This window comes from Mesoplodon mirus (assembly GCF_964341445.2).
Source record: "Mesoplodon mirus genome assembly, chromosome: 16".
Taxonomy (NCBI): domain Eukaryota; kingdom Metazoa; phylum Chordata; class Mammalia; order Artiodactyla; family Ziphiidae; genus Mesoplodon; species Mesoplodon mirus.
The window spans coordinates 35,483,827-35,508,334 of NC_138992.1; the positions used below are offsets into that span (position 1 = coordinate 35,483,827).

Below are 24,508 nucleotides of genomic sequence, written 5' to 3' on the forward strand. Positions count from 1 at the left end.
GTCCACCAATAGATAAACAGATGAAGAAAATGTGGTACATACACACAATTAAATATTATTCAGCCATACAAAAGAATGAAACCTTGCCATTTGTGATAACATGGATGTACCTGGTAGGCATTATACTAAGTGAAATAAATCAGACAGAGAAATATAAATACTGTATAATCTCACTCATATGTGGAATCTAAAAAAACCAAAATCCAAAAAACAAAACCCAGCTCATAGATACAGAGAACAGATTGGTGGCTGCCAGAGGCAGGGGGTGGGGAGGGCAAAGTGGGTGAAGGGGTCAAAAGGTACAAACTTCCAGTTATAAAAGAAATCAGCCACATGGATGTAACGTACAGCATAGCAACAACTACAGTTAACATTGTACTGTATGTTTGAAAATTGCTAAGAGAGCAGATCTTAAAAGTTCTCAGCACAAGAAAAAAATATTTTCATAACGATGTATGGTGACGGATGTTGACCAGACATTGTGGGGATCATTCTGCAATATATATAAATATTGAATCATTATGTTGTATACCTGAAACTAATATAATATTATCTGTCAATTATACCTTAATTTAAAAAAATGCCATCACCAATAGATACTATCAAATGATAAATTTTAGCATACGCAATACGTACTTGAAAAATTGCCCGATCAACTAAGGTTCTTTACCCTACCACTAGATGACAGCATCGACTTTAGTGATGTGGTTATTTTATTGGTCTATGTTGGCTATATTAATAAGATGGTATTTATGAAGGTCTACTTTATTCTTGATGATAAAGTATCAAGTGGAGGTTTCCAACATAGTATAAAAATTTTAAAGACATCAAGGTATTGCTTGGGAAAAAAATGTAGGGTTGTGTATCTATTGTAGATGGAGCCAAGCCTACAATAGAATAAACTGTGGGAAAGTTAATTCTTCAAGACCACTTAAAAATTCTTAATATGCTAAAATATACTACAATAATCACTAAGATTACCTTACATCAAGGTTAAGCTTTGAATTTTCTTAATGTGCTCAATAGGGTATTTTTAAAAAGATTAAAAAATTCAATAATTAGAGTACTCATTTTTTAAGATAAATTTTTAATGAAATAGGAAACAAATTTGAAAGCTTACTATTTTACACAGATGGACCATGACGTAGCTAAAGAGAAAAAGGTACTGGTCAATGTTTGGAAATGACTTTTCCTCATGGAGTAAAAAAGAGAGGTCACAATAGGCAGTAAAAATATGGGTAAAATTAATGAAATCATTGTTTACTTTTAAAGAATGGTTCAAAGTTGGCTTATATAGCAAACATTTTTCTAAGGCTAAATACTTTCCAATCAACAACTGTAAGATAAAACTGTGAATGTACTTTATACATATTTCAAGATCATTGCAGTAAAATGAAGTTTGAGAGCTGTGTTAAGAAAGCTGGTTGTGATGAAAATGAGTCCTTTGAGAATTCTGGTTCAGTTTATATATAGCAAGACTCACAAAAGTAAAGAACAACCATTATCAGTCATCTCTTCATTGAAAATGCCCTTGTATGAGTATTATTTCCTTGAGATAGTGAAAAGAGGTTGTCTCCTATACTGCACATTGGATAAGCAACCATTCCAGTCCAATATATGATACAAGAACTGTTATCAAGAAAAACCACTTATCAAAATTCCATCTAATAGTAGCCTAAAACCAACATATTATTTAGCTGCTTTGGCAGCATTCTGAGCATCCCTACTCAGTGATTCACTATTATGTGGCTGATAAATCAGTGAAAAAAGAATTGCCATCTGCAGTGACTTATTTATGTAAGTCTAGGCTTTTAAAACATTGTGACACCAAGATAGAGAAAACTGTCTGACATACTTTGGTTTCAATCAGTTTTATAACATAATTATAGGTAATGAGATGGAATACTCTTTTATAACAGTAAAACTAATAAAAATGCACTATAAAGTAGAACATAGAATTTGGTTGGAAAACAAGAGTTCATTTCAAAAAAGAGTCTGTGCTTGAAGGAGGCTGCTTTGGACCACTCCAAGCATGCCAGAATTTAAGAAACACGGATCCCATGTAAAAGTGTGTTTCACAAAGGGCATCTTCAGTAGGTTACTTAACCTCTCTGAGCTGTAGCTTCCTTAGTAAAACGTGAATAACAGTTTTTGTAGCATTGTAAGAATTAAGTTAGGTAATCATATAATGCTCTTAGCAATGGCTGGCACTAAATAAGAAGACAATAAATAAACAACAAACGAGAGGCAAAAAAAGCAAAAAATTGCCTCTTCCAATCTTGAAAACTTAGGGTCTTTTTCCACGTTTGTTTTTAGTCCTTGGCATACTACCATTTATCAAGGTTTGTTGAATAGTACACAAAAGCATATAGATATAGACCAAACCTTCATTTAGGCCTTGTCATTGTCATCTTACAACTTTTGAAAATTGACATCTTGCCTCTAATTTTTTCTGTCTCCAAGGAATGAAACTTATCACTCAACTCTCTACTTCTAAGCCCTCTGACCAAGAACTTCTTCCACAGAATTGTGTAAAACAAGTTAATAACTTCTAATTCCTAACTTCTTCTCTCCATCCTTTAATTCCTTCCACAAATACTTACTAAGCTACTACTATGTTCTGGTCTCTGAGAGACATAGCAGTTGGTGACAGGGAGATACTGATGAATAAGGAATAGAACCTTATTCTCATGGGACTTACAGTCTAGTGAGAATGTCAAACAATTAAGCCCAATGTGACCCAAGCATAGTATCCAAGAAGGAGATGGGCTATTATAGGGGAATGGCTCTGCCATGGTGCCCTGGTGACTAAAACTTCTCTCCAAGTCAACAGTGATCTCCAAGTTGTCAAATTCACAGCATTTCCCCCAGTCCACAGTACTCTGTCTGTTTGGAGTCATGATCCTGCTGAGTCCTCCAAGCTTCCTAAAGTTTGTGCTATGCCTGTATTTGCTGTCACTGTAGTCTCCTAGGTCTTCCTCTCTGACCACTCCTTTGTTGATTCCTTTATTAATTTCTGAGGGCTTCCATAGCAAACTACCACTAACGTGGTGGCTTAAGACAACAGAAACTTGTTTTCTCACAGTTCTGGAAGCTAGAAGTCTGAAATCAAGGTGGTAGCAGGGCCACGCTCCTCTGAAGGCTCTAGGGAAGAATCCTTCTTTACCTCTTTCCAGCTTCTGGTGGCTCTTGGCAATCCTTGGCTTTCCTAGGTGTGTAGCTGTGTCATTTCAATCTCTGTTTCTGCCTTCACATGGCCTTTTCCCCATGTGTGCTTGTCTCTATCCAAATTTCCCTCTTCTTGTAAGGATACTAGTCACTGGATTATGGCCCACCCTAATATAGTATGACCTCATCGTAACTTAATTACAGCTGCAAAGACCCTATTTCCAAATAAAGTCATATTCTGAGGTTCTGGGTAGAAATGAATTTTGGGGGGACACTATTCAACCCACCACAATTCCAAATCTACTATTTATTTACTGGACATAGTGAGTTTTCTCATGGTTCTATTCTTAGTTCTCGCATCTTTGAATGCTTCATTCTCTCTAAGTGCGACTTCTCTCTAATTTACTTTCGTGGCTTTGATTTTTACTTCTATGAGGATGACTCCCCAAACCCTTTCTTAAATAATCTGACACTTTTCTGAATTGTCAGCATACATTTCCAAACTTGTGGTAGGCATTTCAATCATGATCATTCATCTATAAAACCTTGAATTGTAAGTGTTCAATGTAGAACTTGGTATCTCTTCCACAAATCTGACTACCTCATTTCTTCTCTGACATTTCCAGTTCCTATGAATGATGTTCAATCCATCTAGTCACCTAGGCTAGACCCACAGGGTTTAGTTTTCCCCCCCTATTATCATCTGTATCTAGGCGTTGAAATCTAATATTAATTCTACCTCCAGATGTCTATCTCTTACATTCATTTTCTCCTTCCCATTCTGCTGTCATTCTCATTGCTGCTGAGTAATTGTGCTCTGAATAGGTCTCTATGCAGTCGACCTATACAGGCATACCTTGGAGCTACTGTGAGTTCAGTCCAGACTGCCACAATAAAGTGAATATTGCAATAAAGTCACACAAATTTTTTTTGTTTCCCAGGGCATATAAAAGTTACATTTACACTATATTGTAGTCTATGAAGTGTGCAACAGCATTATGTCTTAAAAAACACATACATTCCTTAATTTAAAAAAATACTTTATTGCTAAAAATTGTTAACCATTGGGCCTCCCTGGTGGCTCAGTGGTTAAGAATCCGCCTGCCAACACAGGGGACATGGGTTTGAGCCCTGGTCCAGGAAGATCCCACATGCTGCAGAGCAACTAAGCCCGTGCGCCACAACTACTGAGCCTGTGCTCTAGAGCCCGCGGGCCACAACTACTGAGCATGTGCACCTAGAGCCCATGCTCCGCAACAAGAGAAGCCACCGCAATAAGAAGCCTGTGCACCGCAATGAATAGTCCCTGCCCATCGAACCAGAGAAAGCCCGCACGCAGCAACGATGACCCAATACAGCCAAAAAAAAAAAAAAAAATCCTATATGTATATTAAAAAAAAATTACTAACCATCATCTGAGCCTTTAGCAAGTTGTAATCTTTTTGCAGTAGTGACATCAAAGACCACAGATGACCATAACAAATATAATAATAATGAAAAAGTCTGAAATATTGTGAGAATTACCAAAATGTGACACAGAGACAAAAAGTGAGCAAATGTTGTTGGAAAAATGGTGCCGACAGACTTGCTTGATGCAGGGTTGCCATAAACCTTAAATTTATAAAAACTACAAATCTGTGATGTTCAATAAAGTGAAGCACAATAAAAACAAAGTATATTTGTAGTATCCTCTAATTCACCCTTTGCTCTGTAATCAGCCACGCTTGTTGCTCAGCTTGATAACCGTAATGACTACCGTCACAGAACAATGTGCTTGTGGAATAAGCCCAAATGTCTCAGCATAACACTTAAAATCCTGAACTATCTGGATTTAAGCCTACTTTTGAAGCTCATCAACTTTTATATGAACTTCCTTCCCAGTACTTCCATTAACACTTATTATATAACACTGGGTGATAGTTGCCCAGGTATTTGTTTCACGAAGCTTGGATTGTAAGCTCTTAGAGATACTGCTTATAAGAACACCTTGTAAATATTATTAATCATCATCATCACCTTTTGGTCCTTCCCCTCAAGTCTGCAGGACAGAGCAGAGACCAAGTGGATAAGAATTCAAAAAGTGCCAACGCCCAACTTTTATCACAATATAAATTATTGAGAAGAGACCCTATGTCGTGGCCCCTGTTCTTGGGACGCTTATCCCATGCCTGCCCGTCCCCTCCTGGCCACACCTAATTTATTGCTGTACATCTCTGCTGTGATCCTTTTGTACCTTTGCAATAAAGAGTTTTCTGGTTTCAAAAAAAAAAAAAAAAGTGCTAACATCCAAATGTCTAACAACTGATGGATGGTAAGTAAGTAAAATGTGGTAAATCCATACAGTGTATTATTATTTGGGAACAAAAAGTAATGAAACACTGATTCACGATTCAACATGGGTGGACTATGAAAAACATTATGCTAAATGATAGAAATCAGTCACAAAAAATCAGAAATTATATGATTCCACTCACATGAAATGTCCAGAACAGGTAAATATATAGAGACAGAAAGTAAATTAGTGGTTGCTAAAGGCTGGGGGAGGGGAGACTGGAGAGTGATAGCTGAAGGGTACTAGATTTCTTTTTTGAGATGATGAAAACGTTCTGAAATTGACTGTGGGGATAATTGTACAACTCCATGAATATACTAAGAACTATTGAATTGTACTCTTTAAATGCGTGAATTGTATGGTATGTGAATTGTATCTCAAAAAAGCTGCTAAGAAAGTGTTAATAGTATAAGAGAATCAAGATTCTTAACTTTGACAAAGCATTTAAAATGTTGCTACAAAATAAGGTAACGTTCTCAAGTTTGATTTTTTTTTCCTAACTAGGAGTTGAATAAGAAAATTGGAAGCCCATGCATGCTTGAAAATATATGAAAGAAATGATTTTTTCAGACCAATGTCTTTATGAAAAGAATGGGTAAAAGGATAAAGAATTTTTAGTTTGTAATCAAAACTCAGTTTTTCCCCTACATTCAAAATCTAGGACAGAATAAGAGACAAATTGGCACCTGGAGACAGTAAGCCCTTAGAGGAAAGTAATACTTGCTAACATTTATAAACAATTAACTATGTGCAAGACAATGTTCTAAGTGCTTTTCACATCTAGTAATCATTTATTCCTCCCAACAACTCAAATTATTATGCTTAATTTACAGATAAGGAAGCTAAAGTACAGAGAACTTAAGTATTTTGCCCAAGATCACCCAGTGGACCTTGGATCTGGACCCAGACACTTTAGTTCCAGAATCTTTGCTCTTTTTTTTTTTTGGCCACTCGGCTTATGGGATCTTCGTTCCACAATGACCAGTGGACCACTGGACCGCCAGGGAATTCCCAGAATCTTTGCTCTTAACAACTAGGCTATACTGCCTCTCTGTACTTCACTTTTCTCTTTCTGTTTGTTACTTTCTCAACAAGGTATTGTAGCTTTCAGGAAACAAGTCATACTTTTTAAATAATGGTGTTTACTGTGACTCTCATTGGGGGAAATACTTCTATTTGGGGAGAATAATTCATAAAAAGATGATCATAGGCCATCAGTTCATATTTACTGTCTTTTCTTTTTTTTTATTTTTATAGCTTGAACATTTTTTAATACTAAGCAATAAACATCAAACACGCTGATTGCTAGGCATAGTTCTTCATTTCCAGGAAAAAAAAAAAAAGCTTCCCCTCCCTCCTTTTTAAATATAAGAGTATTTAATAGGAAAAGAGAAATAGGCTAATAAAATTTCTACCACCAAATAAAGTGACAGGACAAAAATGACTTCAGTATTCTTCCAATTTGCAAATGTTTTCCATTTACTTTAAAAGCACGTCTTATTGACAGATTCCTTCTCCACCTCTTGCTTTTTTGAAGCCCAAGGAATGCTAGCATTTCAAACTATTTATTTATTTATTTTTATTTCAAAAATCTCATTTGTTTTTTAAGTTTTCTCCACAAATTCTGCTTCAGCAGACTATTCACTAATGAAGTAGAAAGTGAGTTCTCTTACTGCACCATAGACTAAGTGATGAATCAATTTCACAAGCAGGCCAGAAGCAGAAGCAGGTCACAGGGCTGGCTAGCACAGCAGACAGTATGGACCTGGATCCCCAAGAGTTACAGCTGTGATGCCAGCAGGGACTTCCGGTTGTCTCCCAAGACCTCTCCTTCCCTTCTTCCTTAGCAAATGAGCCCCAATTTCCCCTTTAACTAGGAGTAGCCACGTGATACAATTCTGAACTCTGGGATGTTGGCAGCACAGTGTGCAGGGTGTGGGTTCCAAGAAACATCCTTTTCTGCTTTTTTTTTGGTTCCTTCCTCTTCCTCCGGCTGGACTGGGGACAAGATGCTTGAAGCATGTGCAGCCATCTTGGACCACAAAGGAAACAGCAGAGCAGCAGGAAGCAAGAAGACACCTGGGCCCTCATGACTTCGTAGAGACACATACAATCCTAGACCACCTACCTTCAGATTATTCTCATGTATGACAGAAAAAGAAGCTTGTTTTGCCTAAGCTGCTGTTATTTTGTATTTTCTATCACTCACATCTGAACCTAATCCTAATGGACACAGAGCTCCAGTAGCTCTGGCAGTATTTCTTGTTGGGATTCTTCATCAAAGATTCATATACAGTTTACAGGCATCTATAAACTTCTTGAAATTGTATGTTAAATCTTGTGTGCATTTGTGCATTTCTCAGGGAGGAGAGGCCCACGGCAACTCATTTAACTTTTCAGACCCTCAGCTTTCTTACCTGTAGTTAGGGGAGAACACACTCACTTCTGTAGTTGACCTCAGGAGTAGATATCATCTGCGCAGTTAGGAGCATGGTGATTGTGCCCAGTGTGAGAGGCGCCCCTCTTATTTCCAACATTTTGTAAACAGTCCTACCATATTTCCTATGGAGCTTAAATCTAGCTGTCATCTATGATTTCTCTTACTCCCTCTCATTAAATTACCATATTAGTTGTCAAGAACATAGATTATTTCTCTACAATGTCTCCTGCATTCATTTATTTTTCTCCACACCAGTTACCACCTCCCCTCTCCTTACCTACCCCACCCCCGCCCCCAGTTTACAGCCTTTGTCATCTCTTCTCTGAGACCCCTGACAGGTCTTCTCATTTAAAAAAAAAATTAATTTATTATTATTTTTGGCCATACCATGCGGCTTGTGGGATCTTTAGTTCCCCGACCAGGCACTGAACCCAGGCCCTGGCACTGAAAGCGCTAAGTCCTAACCACTGGACTGCCAGGGAATTCCCAGGCCTTCTCAATTTTGGTCTCTTCTTACTCCATTCCACTCCCTACCAGACTATCAGATTAATTTACCTCAAGTCCTGGACTGCCAATGGTTCTCTAATGCCCATCAAATGAAATACAAACTCCATACTCTAAAAAGTAGTCAAGGTAGTACAAGACAGAAGAAAAACTTGTGGATTCATAGAAACCTAGACTTGAGTCTCGGTTTTACCTCCTTACTTGCTTTATGATCTTGGAAAGATTATGTAACTTCTCAGGCCTAAGTAACCTTAGCTCTAAAGTAGAGGTAACAGTACCAAGTGCACAGGGTTACAGAGAAGATAGAAGAGACATGACATGTAAAAGGACAAGTTTGGAATGCGTTACCTTCTTTCCCTCCATGGAATGGTCATACTAAAACCCCAGGTCTGCAGCTTATCACTTATCCACTAACCCCTTACTTGTATAATCTGTGCTGGTCAAACCAGATTATTTGCCACCTCCCAAGCATAAGTTCTGTCTTCTCTTATTCAATTCTGAAATTTTGTTCAGACTGATTTTTTTCATCATATGCCCTTTCCCCTCATTTTATATGTTGAAATCCTATTCGGCCTTCAAGGATCCTCTCAATTGCCATCTCCTCCATGAAGCCTTTTCCTAATGTTTTCAGTCAGATGTAAACTCCCCTTGTTTAAAAGGCATGTTTGTTATGTGTCTCCTATATCACTTCGCAGTTCTGCCTAGTCTTATTTTGTGTAATTGTTATTCCTCCTAAAAGACTATAGGTGCCTCCATATATACAATGGAATATTACTCAGCCTTAAAAGAAGTGAAATTGAGTTATTTGTAGTGAGGTGGATGGATCTAGAGTCTGTCATACAGAGTGAAGTAAGTCAGAAAGAGAAAAACAAATACCGTATGCTAACACATATATATGGAATCTAAGAAAAAAAAAAAGGGTTCTGAAGAACCTAGGGGCAGGACAGGAATAAAGACGCAGACATAGAGAATGGACTTGAGAATATGGGGAGCGGGAAGGGTAAGCTGGGACAAAGTGAGAGAGTGGCATGGACTTATATATACACTAACAAATGTAAAATAGATAGCTAGTGGGAAGCAGCCACATAGCACAGGGAGATGAGCTTCGTGCCTTGTGACCACCTAGAGGGGTGGAATAGGGAGGGTGGGAGGGAGACGCAAGAGGGAGGGGATATGGGGATATAAATGTACGTAGAGCTGATTCACTTTGTTATACAGCAGCAACTAACACACCATTGTAAAGCAATTATACTCCAATAAAGATGTTAAAAAAAAAAAAAGACTATAGGTGCCTTGAGAGCAGAACTAGAGCCCTCTCCTCCTCTGTATGTCTTATGGCCCTAGCGCAGGTCCTTTTATCAGTATTTGCTGAATTAACCTCAAAATTCTCAGGCGGAGCTCTTTTTAATATATTCCTAGATCCTTTTAAAAAAATACTTTTACAACATTATGAAGACAGAATAATTAAAAGTGTATCCAGGGAATACTCTATTTTAGGTTCCCCTTCATTGTCCAAAAAAGGAGGCAATGGCTTCTGGATGCAAAACACTTAGTAGTCAATCCAGCACTGTTACCCATCATTCAAAACCATTTATTATTGTGTCCAGTGGGTACACAGGACTTTTTCTTTCCTTTATTTCCTAAGAGTCGGGCTCTGACTCTTACTTTCTCAAAGCCCGCAAGACTTCTTCTTTTCTGCATTTCAGCAACAATGAATTTCATATCTGGCTTTAAGCACCACTCCTAAAGATGATGGATAGGAGCAAAGCCTTCTGGGACACATTAGTACAGCTGCCAGTGGGCAGGAGGTGCTTATAAAATAAAAAGGCTCAGGATTCTGGGAACATATGTGCAGCTATAAGTGAACCGCCCAACACAGCTGAAAAGAAACACCCAAGAACTCTTCCTTTTATTCTTTTTAAGTTGTGCATGGAAGAGGCAAATCATATTAGATTGCAAGTAATTCTCTGAAGGTTTCTTTTTCTGTAGTGTCACCACGTACTAATATCATAACCTTTACCTATCAGGTCCATGTGCTTTAGAATCACAGGAAGCTTGTAATGTCAAGTTTAAAGCAGCAAAAGTCTAGTTTTTAATTTATTGGGTAATACTGAGTATTACTCTCTGACTTGGAACATTTTTGCACATAATTACGAAAAAAGAATGAAATCCACACAACTATAAGGTTTAATGAAGCTTCAGTTCAGTCTGTGGATAAGTATGTAAGACAAAATGTTATTAGAAAACCAAACAATTAAATCACTAAGCTATGGACATTAGGCATCACATTGTAAACTCAGTTTCAAAACAGAAAATTATTTTATGTATAAAGCTCTCATATATCATTAGAACCAAGAGAGTAGTTATAGAATCTGTGGAGTTGCTAATGTGTTACACAGTCACTGCATTAAAAAGGAAGCACTGACCAAGAAAGATACTTGGGGAAAAGAAAATATCTCATATGTATCTGTAAGACATAGAAACTTGCCTAATCTGTATTTTGAGAAGATGCCTGGGGAGGACAATGAGAAGATTTTAAAAAGTGATGTGAGGTTTACTCTAGATGCAGAGAGCCTGTGATGTGCAGAGAGAAACAGCTTTGACAGATATCTGCAAAAGAGAAAGCTGGAAAAACCACAGCAAAAAGGAGTAAATTTCTTTTAGTGAGGCAGTCTTTTTAGAGTCGCCTCCTCCTGTCAGTGGCGACTCTTCTCCAAAACCACAGACCATATATAAAAGGCTTCCCTCTTGGAAGGGTAGAATACACTGTGAAGATCTTCAGAGTTGGTCAGACAGGAAAGAAGCAGCTGACTGCATGAGGCCAGTACTGACCATGAGTTTGGCCAGGTTAGCCAGGGTGGCAAACAAGAGCACTAAGAGACACGATATAGGATGAATCCCTTCACGGGTATCTGCAAAGCTCACAAATGACCCCGAATTCACAGTCATGCTGGTGAATGTGATTCCACCCCATGGCCTTAGCTAAATGGGCCAAGAGCACCTGACACCAAACTAGGTCAGTCAGGAATGTGGAACGGCACCAGAGGTTGGACTTGTAAATGTGACTCTGGGAGCTCTGGGAGTTGTCAGGGACTACCAGGTGGTCTGAGAAGCAGGGGAAAAAAGAAGCTAGTCTGTTGAAAAGGAAGAATAAGGCAACTATGGGGAAAGGCACAGAGAAAAGTAAGAGTGGGTAAATACTCCCCTGGATTCCTGCCTTCCACTCCTGGCCCTATCCTTTACTAAAGGCCCAGCTGCATTTTGCCCTTGGCCTCTAGGACGCACCACTGTATCTTTTTTTTTTTTCTTTCCTCACATCTTTATTGGAGTATAAATGCTTTACAATGTTGTGTTAGTTTCTGCTTTACAACCAAGTGAATCAGCTATACATATACATATATGCCCATATCCCCTCCCTCTTGAATCTCCCTCCCACCCTCCCTATCCCACCTCTCTAGGTGGTCACAAAGCACCGAGCTGATCTCCCTGTGCTATGCAGCAGCTTCCCACTAGCCATCCATTTTACATTTGGTAGTGTATATAGGTCCATGCCACTCTCTCACTTTACCCCAAGTTCCCCTTCCCCTCCAGGCCCTCAAGTCCGTTCTCTATGTCTGTGTCTTTTTTCCTACCCTGACATTAGGTTCATCAGTACTCCCTTTTTAAATTCCATATATATGTGTTAGCATATGGTATTTGTTTTCCCCACTGTATCTGGATACTAGCTCTCTCCTCTATTCCTCGCTAGGCCAGCTTCAGTGGGGTTTCTGCTACCTGCAACCTAGAGGACTGTAGCTGACATACTGCCTTGGAGGCACTGACCATGACCATGTGGGAAGGTGGTGTCTTGTCTAGCAGCCATTCACATCAGTGAAAGCATTCCATTAATCACATGCGGAGCCATCATTCTCAACAATTATTATGACATTAACAGACTACAAACACAAAAAGTGTCTTTCTAAGAAAACAGGGCTTTCTTGGTCTAACACAGTGGGATCGAGGTTCTTTGATCAGTTGAGAGGATGACGATGAGGATGATGATATGATGATAATGACAGCAGTTACAGAGCACTGTAATAATAATTTACTGAGCCTTTAACTATGCATGACACTATGCCAGGTGCTTTATATACATTATCTTTACTCCTCCCAATTCTTCAAGGTAGTAAGAGTGGGATTTTGTTTGGAAAGGTTTGTGACATACTGCACAATAGAGCCGTCATTTGGGAGAGGTCAGCATGCTGGGAAGGCAGGTAGCCGCATGAGGGTACTTAGCATGATGGATTCACCATGATTTAAGATCTGGCCATTGGTCTTGCACTCTCAAGAAATTTCCATGGTGTCCTAGCACTGGCTAGATTTAGGAATGCTGAGTCATGTAACAAAGTTCACTAGAGACTGATATATAAACCAGATGCCAAGTTATTAATTTACCATAAGATGTATCACTGCCAAGCAGCCTGGATACTGATGCTGGTCTGAGAAGTGTATGAAACTCTCTGTAGACAGATTGCATCAGGAGTCAAACTATTAGAAGGTTGTTTGGGGGGTTAGATGATTTGAATGTTAGACACAGAGATCTGACAGCTGCTACATTCATCTTCATAAAGGGGATTTAGCTCCCAGGTGAACCAGACATTTAGGCACCATTTCTTTGAATGCTGCCAGGAGGGCTTCTTCCAACAAATGCTTCCATGACCATCCTAGGCTTGTAGAGCTCACCAGTTCTCCTTCTGAAGGAAACATTCTTTTTTTGGATATCCTTATACCCAAACCATCTTGTTTCTGGGAGTCCTTTTATTTATTTAAGGTTATTTTGCATATCTTTGGTCTGATTCATTATTTCATGATTTAACAGTTTGAAGCAAAGGAATAATTTTATTTTCCTTCTTTCCACTATTCTCAACAGAGTCCCTCACTGTCACTTAAATGTGACAATACATCTACAAGTGTATTGTAGATGTGTCCCATTTGTAGATGTGACAAAACAATTCCATTGTTTTACAAATAAGGTAAAGAACAGTAAGTTTTGGAGTCAGAAAGACCTGAGATGAAATTCTGGCTCTCCCACTTCTTATGATTCAAGAACAGTTAATTTCTCTTTATAAGTTTCCCCACTTATAAAATGGGGATAATGTCCACCCCTCAGAATAGAATGAGATTTAATGAGGTTATGTACGCAAAGCACTTAGCACAGTGTTGGGTGTCAAACACAAAGATGATCATAACACTTTGGAGCAAAAATAACACAGATCTCAACCATTTAGATTCTCCTTGGCTTCCAAGTATGCTTTTTTGTTGTTGTTGTCTTCCAATGTGGTTTCACTTTGATTTTTATAGTCATATTAGTGTTACTTTAAAAACTAATTTCCATGACTTTTAAACTGGATAAACAAAAATGAATTGGGCATGAGTGCACTGATTTCTTTGGCTTACCGTTCTCTTTCTCCACCAGAAATAAACAAATGACACAGCTTGCTTTTGTCTTTTTCTTCCTGTTATCCTTGAGAAGATATCTTTTAAGGACTCTAGTCATATAAGAGTTCTGCACCTAATTCTGAAGCTTGAAAATGCCTTTTTAACTGAGAAAGTGCTATGAAATTATAGAGCTTTAGTAACAAATTTATTCTTTTTTTGCCAGTTAATTCAATTTACTCTTCAGATGTCAGAATTCCCCAAATTACATGATTCATTCTATCTAATGGGTCTATCCTAATATATATTCAGCTATTCTATCTTCTGAGTTTGCATATGCAATTATGTCCTCTCTTTTCAATTAGATTATAAACCTTACAAGAGTAGGGACAGATCTTCTACCTCTTTATATCTTCACTGTCTATAGTATTCTATATTGATACTGTAGTATTGTAGTATCCTATATTGATATTGGGAAGATATTCAACAATTACTTGTTGATGATAAACGCTATGAAGTAGAAATAAAAATAACAGATATATATGTTTATCTTCTCATTTGTTAACTATATTCACATTTTCTGAAGGTGTAGATCTGAATTTAAATATCTTGTTTAATTTTTCTAATGTAAGGTTTTCTGAACATGTGTTAATTTTTCCCTACATTACTTAAACATTCTCTTTCCCTTTTATTTGACTTAACACCAGTAATCTTATGTACACCCTAGATATTTCTTGCATTAGAGAAATTCCTGACTTTAGCTCCTGTATCTTTCCTTTTAATCCATACAGTATGTTATCCTTCATTTCACTCCTTTAGCTTTACTTCAAATCTATTTAAATTGCTTCAGTGATCCCAACCCAACCTTTAGTGTTTATCTTGAATCGTAATGTTCAAGCTTTACACTCTTGAGATCCTTGGGGAAAGATGCTATTTAGTATGGGCTACTGTCACATACCTAATGAAGATATCTAAAAATTTAGTACAATACATAAATGAAAATAAATATAAAAACAAGAATAATACAGTATTGAGAGAACAAGAACAAGCACCATGACAGATCTGTGTGAGAATTAAAATCTCCATTATCAATTCCACTACAAAGGATGAATTAAAAATTTACAATCTGAGAACACGGGTATTTCCAAAATGGAATCCTCAGTAGGCAGTGTACACAACAGGATGAGGAGAGAGGAAAACTTACAGTACGTGCCAGACACAGTGCCAGTAATTTCTTATATTTCAGCTCATTTAAATAGCACAGCATTCCTTCTAGGTTGATGGCATTGCTCTAACTTACAGATCCTAATTTTTTTTTTGCGGTACGCGGGCCTCTCCCGTTGCAGAGCACAGGCTCCGGACACGCAGGCTCAGTGGCCATGGCTCAAGGGCCCAGCTGCTCCGCGCATGTGGGATCTTCCCGGACCAGGGCACGAACCTGTGTCCCCGCATCGACAGGTGGACTCTCAACCACTGCGCCACCAGGGAAGCCCAGATCCTAATTTTATTGACATCTAAATATACTATTAACACTCAAAATTTAATGTGATAAAACTGAACACAAAATAAGCTCCTTTGGTTTTCTGTGAACATTAATTTCAGGGTCTTTATTCTGAACCTATGGTTGGTTTAATATTATAGACATGTTTTCCATATTTTTCAGTACAATCACAAAATAAATTCTATAAAGTCCATGAAGTCATTTGAGGAGCCTGTTTATAAATCCCAATATTAATTATGGAAAGAGATATAAACAGATATATTTAAGGGTTCTATATAAGGTCAGTTTCTTATGAACTAAATGGTCCTGAAGGAAAAAATTAATCCAAGCTTGATTCTGTTTTTAGGACTAAAACCAAGGAGATGAACTTGTTTTTGTATTTAAGGACGAGCCTCTGCCTAGGGGGCAGTGGGCTTGGCAGAAGAGTCAATGATCTCACCAAGAGCCTGTGTAATGTAATGACATTAGACTGCCTGTTTATAGTAGGTAATGCCACTGAAGCATAACACAGTGCATCCTGCCATAATTCAGTTTGTAAAACCAAATGCATTCAATAGTGCCATAAAATAATGACAAACAATGTAATGCTTTTGAATTATACAGAATAGGAGCACAGACATCCATGTACTCATTGATCCATTCAATATACTGAGCATCTCCACTGCAGTGGATACTATATGGAACATAATGAAAATTAGATGTGATCATTTCCTTTGGAAACCTACAGTCTAGGAGGGAGACAAGATATGGATAATTAAAATGTGAGGAATAGGTGAGAAACAGCATAAAAGTGGTGCCATGAAGTGTTACAGAACTTCAGAGAAAGGCAGTATCATGTTTGGAGACGGTGTCCAGGAAAGGCTTCATGGAATAGATGGCACTGGAGCTGTTTGGATGTGTGGATAGGATTTCAGCAGAAAAGGGAGAGACTCAAATGAAGAGGGAGTGGTACAGATGTGGGAGACCACAGGCTGGTTCAGGAATGCTGAATAGGCCAGTTTGATTAGAGCATAGATCATGCGGAAGGGAAGGAAAGACAAAGCTGGGTCAGGCGGTTCTGCAGGGCCCTCAAGGTCAGTCTAGCAGTAATAGGACCGCTGAAGGTTTTTCTCAGGGAATGACACAATCCACCTGTTCCTTTAAAATGTTAGGAGGATAGGTTGGAAGGAGAAGAGATTGAAGGCTAGAATTTCACTTAGGAGGCTTTTTAGTGGTCCAGGCATTTGCTTGTGAAGAAGTGGAGGGAAGGAAATTAACATTTATTAAGAGCTCACTATGTTTAAGGCACTTACTTGTTTTAGTGATAATATTTCACTTAAATCTCCTGACAACTCTGCAAGGTAAATAGCATTAACTCCAGTGTTCAGCTGAGGAAATCAAGGCTCTAAGAGATCAGCAGTTTGCCTAAGGTCACTGAATTAGTAAAATACAAAGGGGGAGGGGAACAGGAGTCAGCAGTTGAGACTTTAATGTCTACATTATCTACACTATACCATGTTGATAAAGGGCTTTCTTTTTATAAGTTCCCTGCTATTCAGGATTGGTACTTCAATATTTTAGCGGTGCCTCCGGTACAGACCTAGAGATAATCACATAGAGCAGGAAAATGATTCTGACAACAGAGAGGTTTAATACTGAATGCTCGAATGCTGAAAATAGGGAAATTCTTCTACCCCAAACAACCAGAGAAACTTGCCTACTAGACAGAGAGCTTCTGATGAATGGACAGTGTCTTATCTGTCTCTGAATCCCCAGGAGTATGCTCAGGGTCTGGCACTGTAAGCACTCAAGGAAAAAGCTGTCATATTTCTACAGATGAGGTCACCCCAACCCTTGGGACAAATTCTGCTCCTAGCCGGGGGAATATAAGGTTAGACTGGGAGCTCAGTAGCATGGCAACTTTCTGCCAGTCCTGCTCTGTTCTTCCATCCCAGCTGTCAATTCTGGGTGTTCTTCCTTACCATTGGAATCAAGGTTTCCCCTTCAGCTTACAGTAGGTACAACCCTGTCTTGCTTCTTACGCCAGCATCCTTGTCTTTGAACTCTGCCATGTATCAGCTCCTCTCTCTCCAACAAGATATGAAATGTAGCAGGACCTCTCTGATACCAGCTCTTTGCTTGTTGAAACCTGCCAGGTTTCCTTCATGCAGTGCTTATGTGCCAAGTTTACTGTATAAGACCCCTCGGACTATCCCAGATCTCCTAGACTACTCCAGCTGGTCTGTAGAGTCACTAGACACCAGCTCTCTCTGATCTAGCCTGTGCTTCTGCTTGATAAAAAGACTCTTGACGACAATCATTGTAATGGTACTGGTAGTACTCATACTTACATAGCACTTACCATGTGCCAGGCATTGTTCTATGTGTCTTACAAATATTAATTCCTATAAGCATTACATTATTAGTGGCCTCATTTTACTGATGAAAGAAAAGCAAAACGGGAAACCTGAGGCTGAGAGATTAAGTTACTTATCGAAGGTGACACAGTTTGCAAATGGCAGAGCCAGAATTTGAACCCAGGCATTCTGGCTATAGTTCATTCTCTTAACCACTGTGCTCTCCTGCCTCTCCAGTGGCAGTGAGAAGATGAAGAACATGTCACTAGTGAATGTACTTACTACCTTAAATGCTCTGTTTAATACAACTGGCATAATACTACCAACCAATAGTTATCAGGCTTATGTTAATTAACACTTAACTATAAATCTGAATCCCAAAATCAGTTATAAAGAAGCCCTTACATGAGGCTGAAATTCTGATATGTGAGTATTTTCTTTCTTTCTTTTTTTTTTTTCTGCACGCGGGCCTCTCACCACTGTGGCCTCTCCCGTTGCAGAGCACAGGCTCTGGACGTGCAGGCCCAGCAGCCACAGCCCACAGGCCCAGCGACCCCGTGGCACGTGGGATCCTCCCGGACTGGGGCACGAACCCGCGCCCCCTGCATCGGCAGGCGGACTCTCAACCACTGCACCACCAGGGAAGCCCCGAATTCTGTTAGTTTTAAAGGGAGCCACCATCAGGTTTTAAGTTAGGGCAGTGATGTAACCTAACCTACATTTTCAAAAGATCACTCTAGCTGTTGTTTGGAAAATGCATTACAAGGAGTCAAGGATGGAATCATAGAGGCCAATTAGGAAGCTACTATAGTAGCGAACAGAAGATGGTAGCTTGAACTCAAGTTGTACCAGCAGAAACAGAAAGAAGTAGATGGAATAGGGACATATTTGGAGGTAGAGCTGACATGACTTGTTGATGAATTAGATGTGAGCAGTTAGGGAAAAAGAGTAATCAGGAATGACTTCGAGTGGATGGTTATGTGATCTAGTAATAGGTGGACAACTAAGAGAAAAACAAATTTTAGGAGAAATTCAGATCCGTAGACTATTAATAAGTAGAATAATAATATAGTGCTATCCACACTCAGGGAAATGACAAGCAACAAACTTTCCACAAAATCATACAGAATATGATCACTGGTTAGATGGTTTTCCTATCAGCCTACCACAAGGCCCAAGACCATTTTCAGCTCGGGAAATGAAATGAAAATTAAGTCATCCTTTCTGGCCTTATGGGGACATATCTCATTTCATAGAACAGTTCTAAAAATGCTGAAGAGTGTGAGCACATGGTAGGTCCTCAGAAAATGTGTGGTCAACTCAGTGACACCTGTTTGTCCCATTACTTGCTGGAGACTATGTAAGCTACCTGTAACAGGTTGAAGAGTAGAATTCAGAACTCTCAGGATTGCCATGTACCATGAATCTGAATGACATTATTCTCTTATTATACAATTTCTAGTATGTGTGTGTCTTGTGTGTGTGTGTGTGTGTGTGTATGTGTACATACATATGTGTTTGTATACACACATACATGTGTATTTCTCTCTGATACAACTTATGGAAAAGATAGGTATGCTCCCAACATTTTTCCTATGATCAAATCAGCACTTTCCCACACTGTTTTTTATTTTGAAATGAAGAGTCATTCCATACCTGTAGCATATCACCAAGGTCTGCTGTGCTAATATCTGGATCCTCTGTGGTGTTGAAGGGCACAGGAGTTATGCGTACAAGGGTGAGCACTCTAGGTTCTGGATATCTCCATAACATCATCCCTGGGCTATCTTCAGTTTCATTGTAAAATAAGACTTCATAGACACCAGGCATTTTCAAAGGTTCTGTTAAACGAAAGTATAATTAATTGTATGCTTTCGAAGGGGAACATGTTGGTTTGTTACACAAGAAAAAATTATGAGTATAAAAGAAAAGAATATAAAGAAGCTGGTTGATCAGGTTTACATGGCTTAAGACAGGAACAAATCAAGAATTTTCCCTTAAGAGAGACTGAATGGCAATGTACTATTTTTGTACTGCAGGTATTGACTTACTTTTCAAGTGATCTTGATGTGTTATCATTTACTGAATGTGCAGGTAAAATAAACAAACACACACACAATCACACTGAAGCTATCGCTACTTACCAGCATCCCGTATATATTGAAACAGACCTGTCCGTAGGTCGTCTGAACTTTGTTCACTTTCAAATATCTGATTTTTTTCCATAGGAGATGGAATTTGCGGCACTGTTTCAGAAACTTGCACTTCAAAATTTCCCTCCTCTTTAAGGTATCCATTGAGTAATTCATGTAGAAGAACTAGGCAATTCAAATGTTCTTGACCCCAGAAAACCTTTAAAATCATATGAAAAATTTTACTGGCTTTAACACAAACACTTCATGAGAATAATTAGGTACAATCATATTTGAATTAGTTCAAGGCTGTAATTATATTTAATTTAACTATTGATAATAAGTAAACTATAATTTTTAAGAAGCAATTGACCTATGGGATGAAATTCTATTCTTGGGTAAATACATAAAAACAAGAAAATCAAGTATATCATATATTGTGTGGATAGCAATCAATTTTAAATGCTGAATTGATAATGAAATTATGTTGATGTGAGGTAATGTTTATGAATTAACTTAGCTAAGAGGGAAAAGAACATCCATTATAGTCTGAGAGAAGGCAATGAAGATCCTTGTAGGCCAAAATGTTAATAATATTGTAGAACAGCTTCTACATTTTGTCATGAGATTACATAAACACATCTTGATTATAGGGTTCCTTTCTTTGCACTTTCAGTCTTCAGAAAAAAAAAGAAGATGCTCAATGAACCTGAACTTAAAAGGCTCCCAACTTTAGTGAGAAAGTGCCAACAAACAGTATTCCACAGCCCTTGAGAACCAACAGTACAGGAGCTACGGTACAGTTTCAGAACAAATTCTTGGTGTTACATCTACAGAGAGGATCAAGTTCCCTTTTTCTGTGTGTGAAGAATATTAGTCTATAATGGAAGTATGACCAGTGGGTAATAATGATTAATGTCAGAGGACATAAATTTTCAATAATATTACATTTCTCTGAATGTATTGGATAAAGGCAATACAACCATAATTTCAAAGAGAACCAGCTAATATGGCAAAGAAGAAAAGAATATACAGAGGTAGAAAAGAATAAGCCTATGCTTTGTGGGTAAGTTTTAAACCCTCAGTTTAAGTCCTACTCTCTGGAATTAAGGCACCTCAGAAATAAAGGTAAGAGGTATGATACTAAGTCTATTTTTTTCTCATCATTCTTATTTTTATTGAATTCTGAAAAACAGAGATAGGTGAAAAGTCAAGTTGGGGAGTCAAACACTGTGCTCCAGGTTTTAAAATGTCAAGAGAGTTTATAATGTAGAGATGATATACTTTGTTTTTGCTCTTATTATTGTTTTTAATGTGGAGTTACTTTGCTGTCTTGGAAAAATGGTAATACAATTACTATTCTTGATAAAACAATACAAAATCACATGCTGAATAAATCTATGAAAATTTATAACAGATACTGAAAATCTCCAAACCAATCAATGTAAAGCAATAAGTTAGTGGGCTCCCCTACCATCTACCTCTGTGTCACTAAGAAAACTGGTGAAAAAGGTGAGGCAAGACAACTTTTAGATGAAGACAAGAAATTCATATTCAATATGCCTCCACTATTAACAAATCAGTCATTGCCATTTTCTATAACTCTGAATTCCTCAAGCTTTTTAGATTTGTGTCAGATTTGGGGAACATCAAATCATATGAAGAACACATTCAGCATAGCTTCAAGATGGCAGAGGAGTAAGACGTGGAGATCATCTTCCTCCCCACAAATACATCAAAAATACATGTACATGTGTGTGGAACAACTCTTACAGAACACCTACTGAACGCTGGCAGAAGAACTCAGACTTCCCAAAGGTAAGAAACTCCCCAAATACCTGGGTAGGGCAAAAGAAAAAAGAATAAACAGAGACAAAAGAATAGGGATGGGATCTGCACTGCTGGGAGGGAGCTGTGAAGGAGGAAAAGTTTCCACAAACTAGGAAGCCCCTTCACTGGCAAAGACAGGTGGTGGTGGTGGGGAAGCTTTGGAGCCACCGAGGAGAGCGCAGCAACAGGGGTGCAGAGGGCAAAGCGGAGAGATTCCCGCACAGAGGATGGGTGCCGACCAGCACTCACCAGCCCGAGAGGCTTGTCTGCTCACCCGCCGGGGCAGGTGGGGGATGGGAACTGAGGCTCAGGCTTCGGAGGTCAGATCCCAGGGAGAGGACTGGGGTTGGCTGCGTGAACACAGCCTAAAGGGGGCTAGTGCACCACAGCTAGCCGGGAGGGAGTCTGGGAAAATGTCTGGAACTGCCTGAGAGGCAAGAGACCACTGTTTAGGGGTGCACGAGGAGAGGGGATTCAGAGCACTGCCTAAACGAGCTCCAGAGATGGGCGCGAGCCGCAGCTATCAGCCCGGACCCCAGAGACGGGCATGAAATGCTAAGGGTGCTGCTGCCGCCGTCACCAAGAAGCCTGTGTGCAAGCACAGGTCACTGTCCACACCTCCCCTCCCAGGAGCCTGTGCAGCCTGCCACTGCCAGGGTCCCGTTATCCAGGGACAACTTCCCCAGGAGAATGCACGGCGTGCCTCAGGCTGGTGCAACATCACACCAGCCTCTGCCGCCACAGGCTCGCCCCGCATTCCGTACTCCTCCCTCCCCCCGGCCTGAGTGAGCCAGAGCCCCCTAATCAGCTGCTCCTTTAACCCCCGTCCTGTCTGAGCGAAGAACAGATGCCCTCAGGCGACCTACATGCAGAGGTGGGGCCAAATCCAAAGCTGACCCAGGAGCTGTTCGAACAAAGAAGAGAAAGGGAAATTTCTCCCAGCAGCCTCAGGAGCAGTGGATTAAACTTCCACAATCAACTTGATGTACCCTGCATCTGTGGAATAACTGAAAAGACAACGAATCATCCCAAAATGGAGGTGGTGGACTTTGGGATCAACTGTAGACTTGGGGTTTGTTTTCTGCATCTAATTTCTGGTTTTATGTTTATCTGAGTTTGGTATTTACAGCTTATTATCATTGGTAGATTTGTTTATTGATTTGGTTGCTCTCTTCCTTTTTAAAAATTTTTTATGTATATATATATATTTTCCTTTTTCTCCTTTTGTGAGTGTGTATGTGTATGCTTCTTTGTGTGACTCTGTCCGTATAGCTTTGCTTTTACCATTTGTCTTAGGGTTCTGTCTGTCCTTTTTTTTTTTTTTTTGTATAGTTTTTAGAGCTTGTTATAATTGGTGGATTTGTTTTTTCGTTTGGTTGCTCTCTCTTCCTTTTTTTTTTTTACTACTTAAAAATTTTTATATTTAATAATATATTATTTTTTATTTTAATAACTTCTTCCTTCCTTCCTTCCTTAATTCCTTCCTTCCTTCCTTCCTTCCTTCCTATTTTCTCCCTTTTCTTTTGAGCAGGGTGGCTGAAAAAGTCAAGACAGGTGTCAGGCCTGAGCCTCTGAGGTGAGAGAGCCAAGTTCAGGACATTGGTCCACCAGATACCTCCTGCCCCCACGTAATATCAAACAGCAAAAGCTCTCCCAGAGATCTCCATCTCAATGCTAAGATCCAGCTCCACTAAACGACCAGCAAGCTGCAGTGCTGGACACCCTATGCCAAACAACTAGCAAGACAGGAAAACAACCCCACCCACTAGCAGAGAAGCCATCTAAAATCATAGCAAGTTCAGAGACACTCCAAAACATACCATTGGATGTGGTCCTGTCCACCAGAAAGACAAGATCCAGCCTCATCCACCAGAAAACAGGCACAAGTCCCCTCCATCAGGAAGCCAACACAAACCACTGAACCAAATGTAGCCACTGGGGCAGACACCAAAAACAACAGGAACTACGAACCTGCAGCCTGCAGAAAGGAGACCCCAAACACAGTAAGTTAAGCAAAATGAGAAGACAGAGAAATACACAGCAGATGAAGGAGCAAGGTAAAAATCCACCAGACCAAACAAATGAAGAGGAAATAGGCAGCCTACCTGAAAAAGAATTCAGAGTAATGATAGTAAAGATGATCCAAAATCTTAGAAATAGCATGGAGAAAATACAGGAAACATTTAACAAGGACTTAGAAGAACTAAAGAGCAAACAAACAATGATGAACAACACAATAAATGAAATTAAAAATTCTCCAGAAGGAATCAATAGCAGAATAACTGAGGCAGAAGAACGGATAAGTGACCTGGAAGATAAAAGAGTGGAAATAACTAACGCAGAGCAGAATAAAGAAAAAAGAATGAAAAGAATTGAGGATAGTTTCAGAGACCTCTGTGACAACATTAAACACACCAACATTCAAATTATAGAGGTCCCAAAAGAAGAGAAAAAGAAAGGGACTGTGAAACTATTTGAACAGATTATAGTTGAAAACTTCCCTAATATGGGAAAGGAAATAGTCAATCAAGTCCAGGAAGAACAGAGAGTCCCATACAGGATAAATCCAAGGAGAAGCATGTCAAGACACATATTAAGCAAACTATCAAAAATTAAATACAAAGAAAAAATATTAAAAGCAGCAAGGGAAAAGCAACAAATAACATACAAGGGAATCCCCATAAGGTTAACAGCTGATCTTTCAGCAGAAACTCTGCAAGCCAGAAAAGAGTGGCAGGACATATTTAAAGTGATGAAAAAGAAAAACCTACAAACAAGATTACTCTACCCAACAAGGGTCTCATTCAGATTTCATGGAGAAATTAAAAGCCTTACCGACAAGCAAAAGCT

The 24,508-nt window shown here is 39.1% G+C and overlaps 1 protein-coding gene across 9 annotated transcripts in view; it reads right to left on the minus strand.

Annotated features, from left to right (window-relative positions):
• The window catches only part of VPS13B (vacuolar protein sorting 13 homolog B), a 791,361-nt gene that overhangs the window by 132,159 nt on the left and 634,694 nt on the right, over window positions 1-24,508 (minus strand). For all 9 annotated transcript variants that reach the window (XM_082600778.1, XM_082600779.1, XM_082600780.1 and 6 more), the window contains 2 exons: window positions 19,841-20,048; window positions 19,353-19,537 (listed from right to left, as the gene is read on the minus strand). In XM_082600778.1, the coding sequence (XP_082456904.1) occupies window positions 19,353-19,537; window positions 19,841-20,048 (393 nt within the window). The remainder of the gene's footprint in view (window positions 1-19,352; window positions 19,538-19,840; window positions 20,049-24,508) is intronic.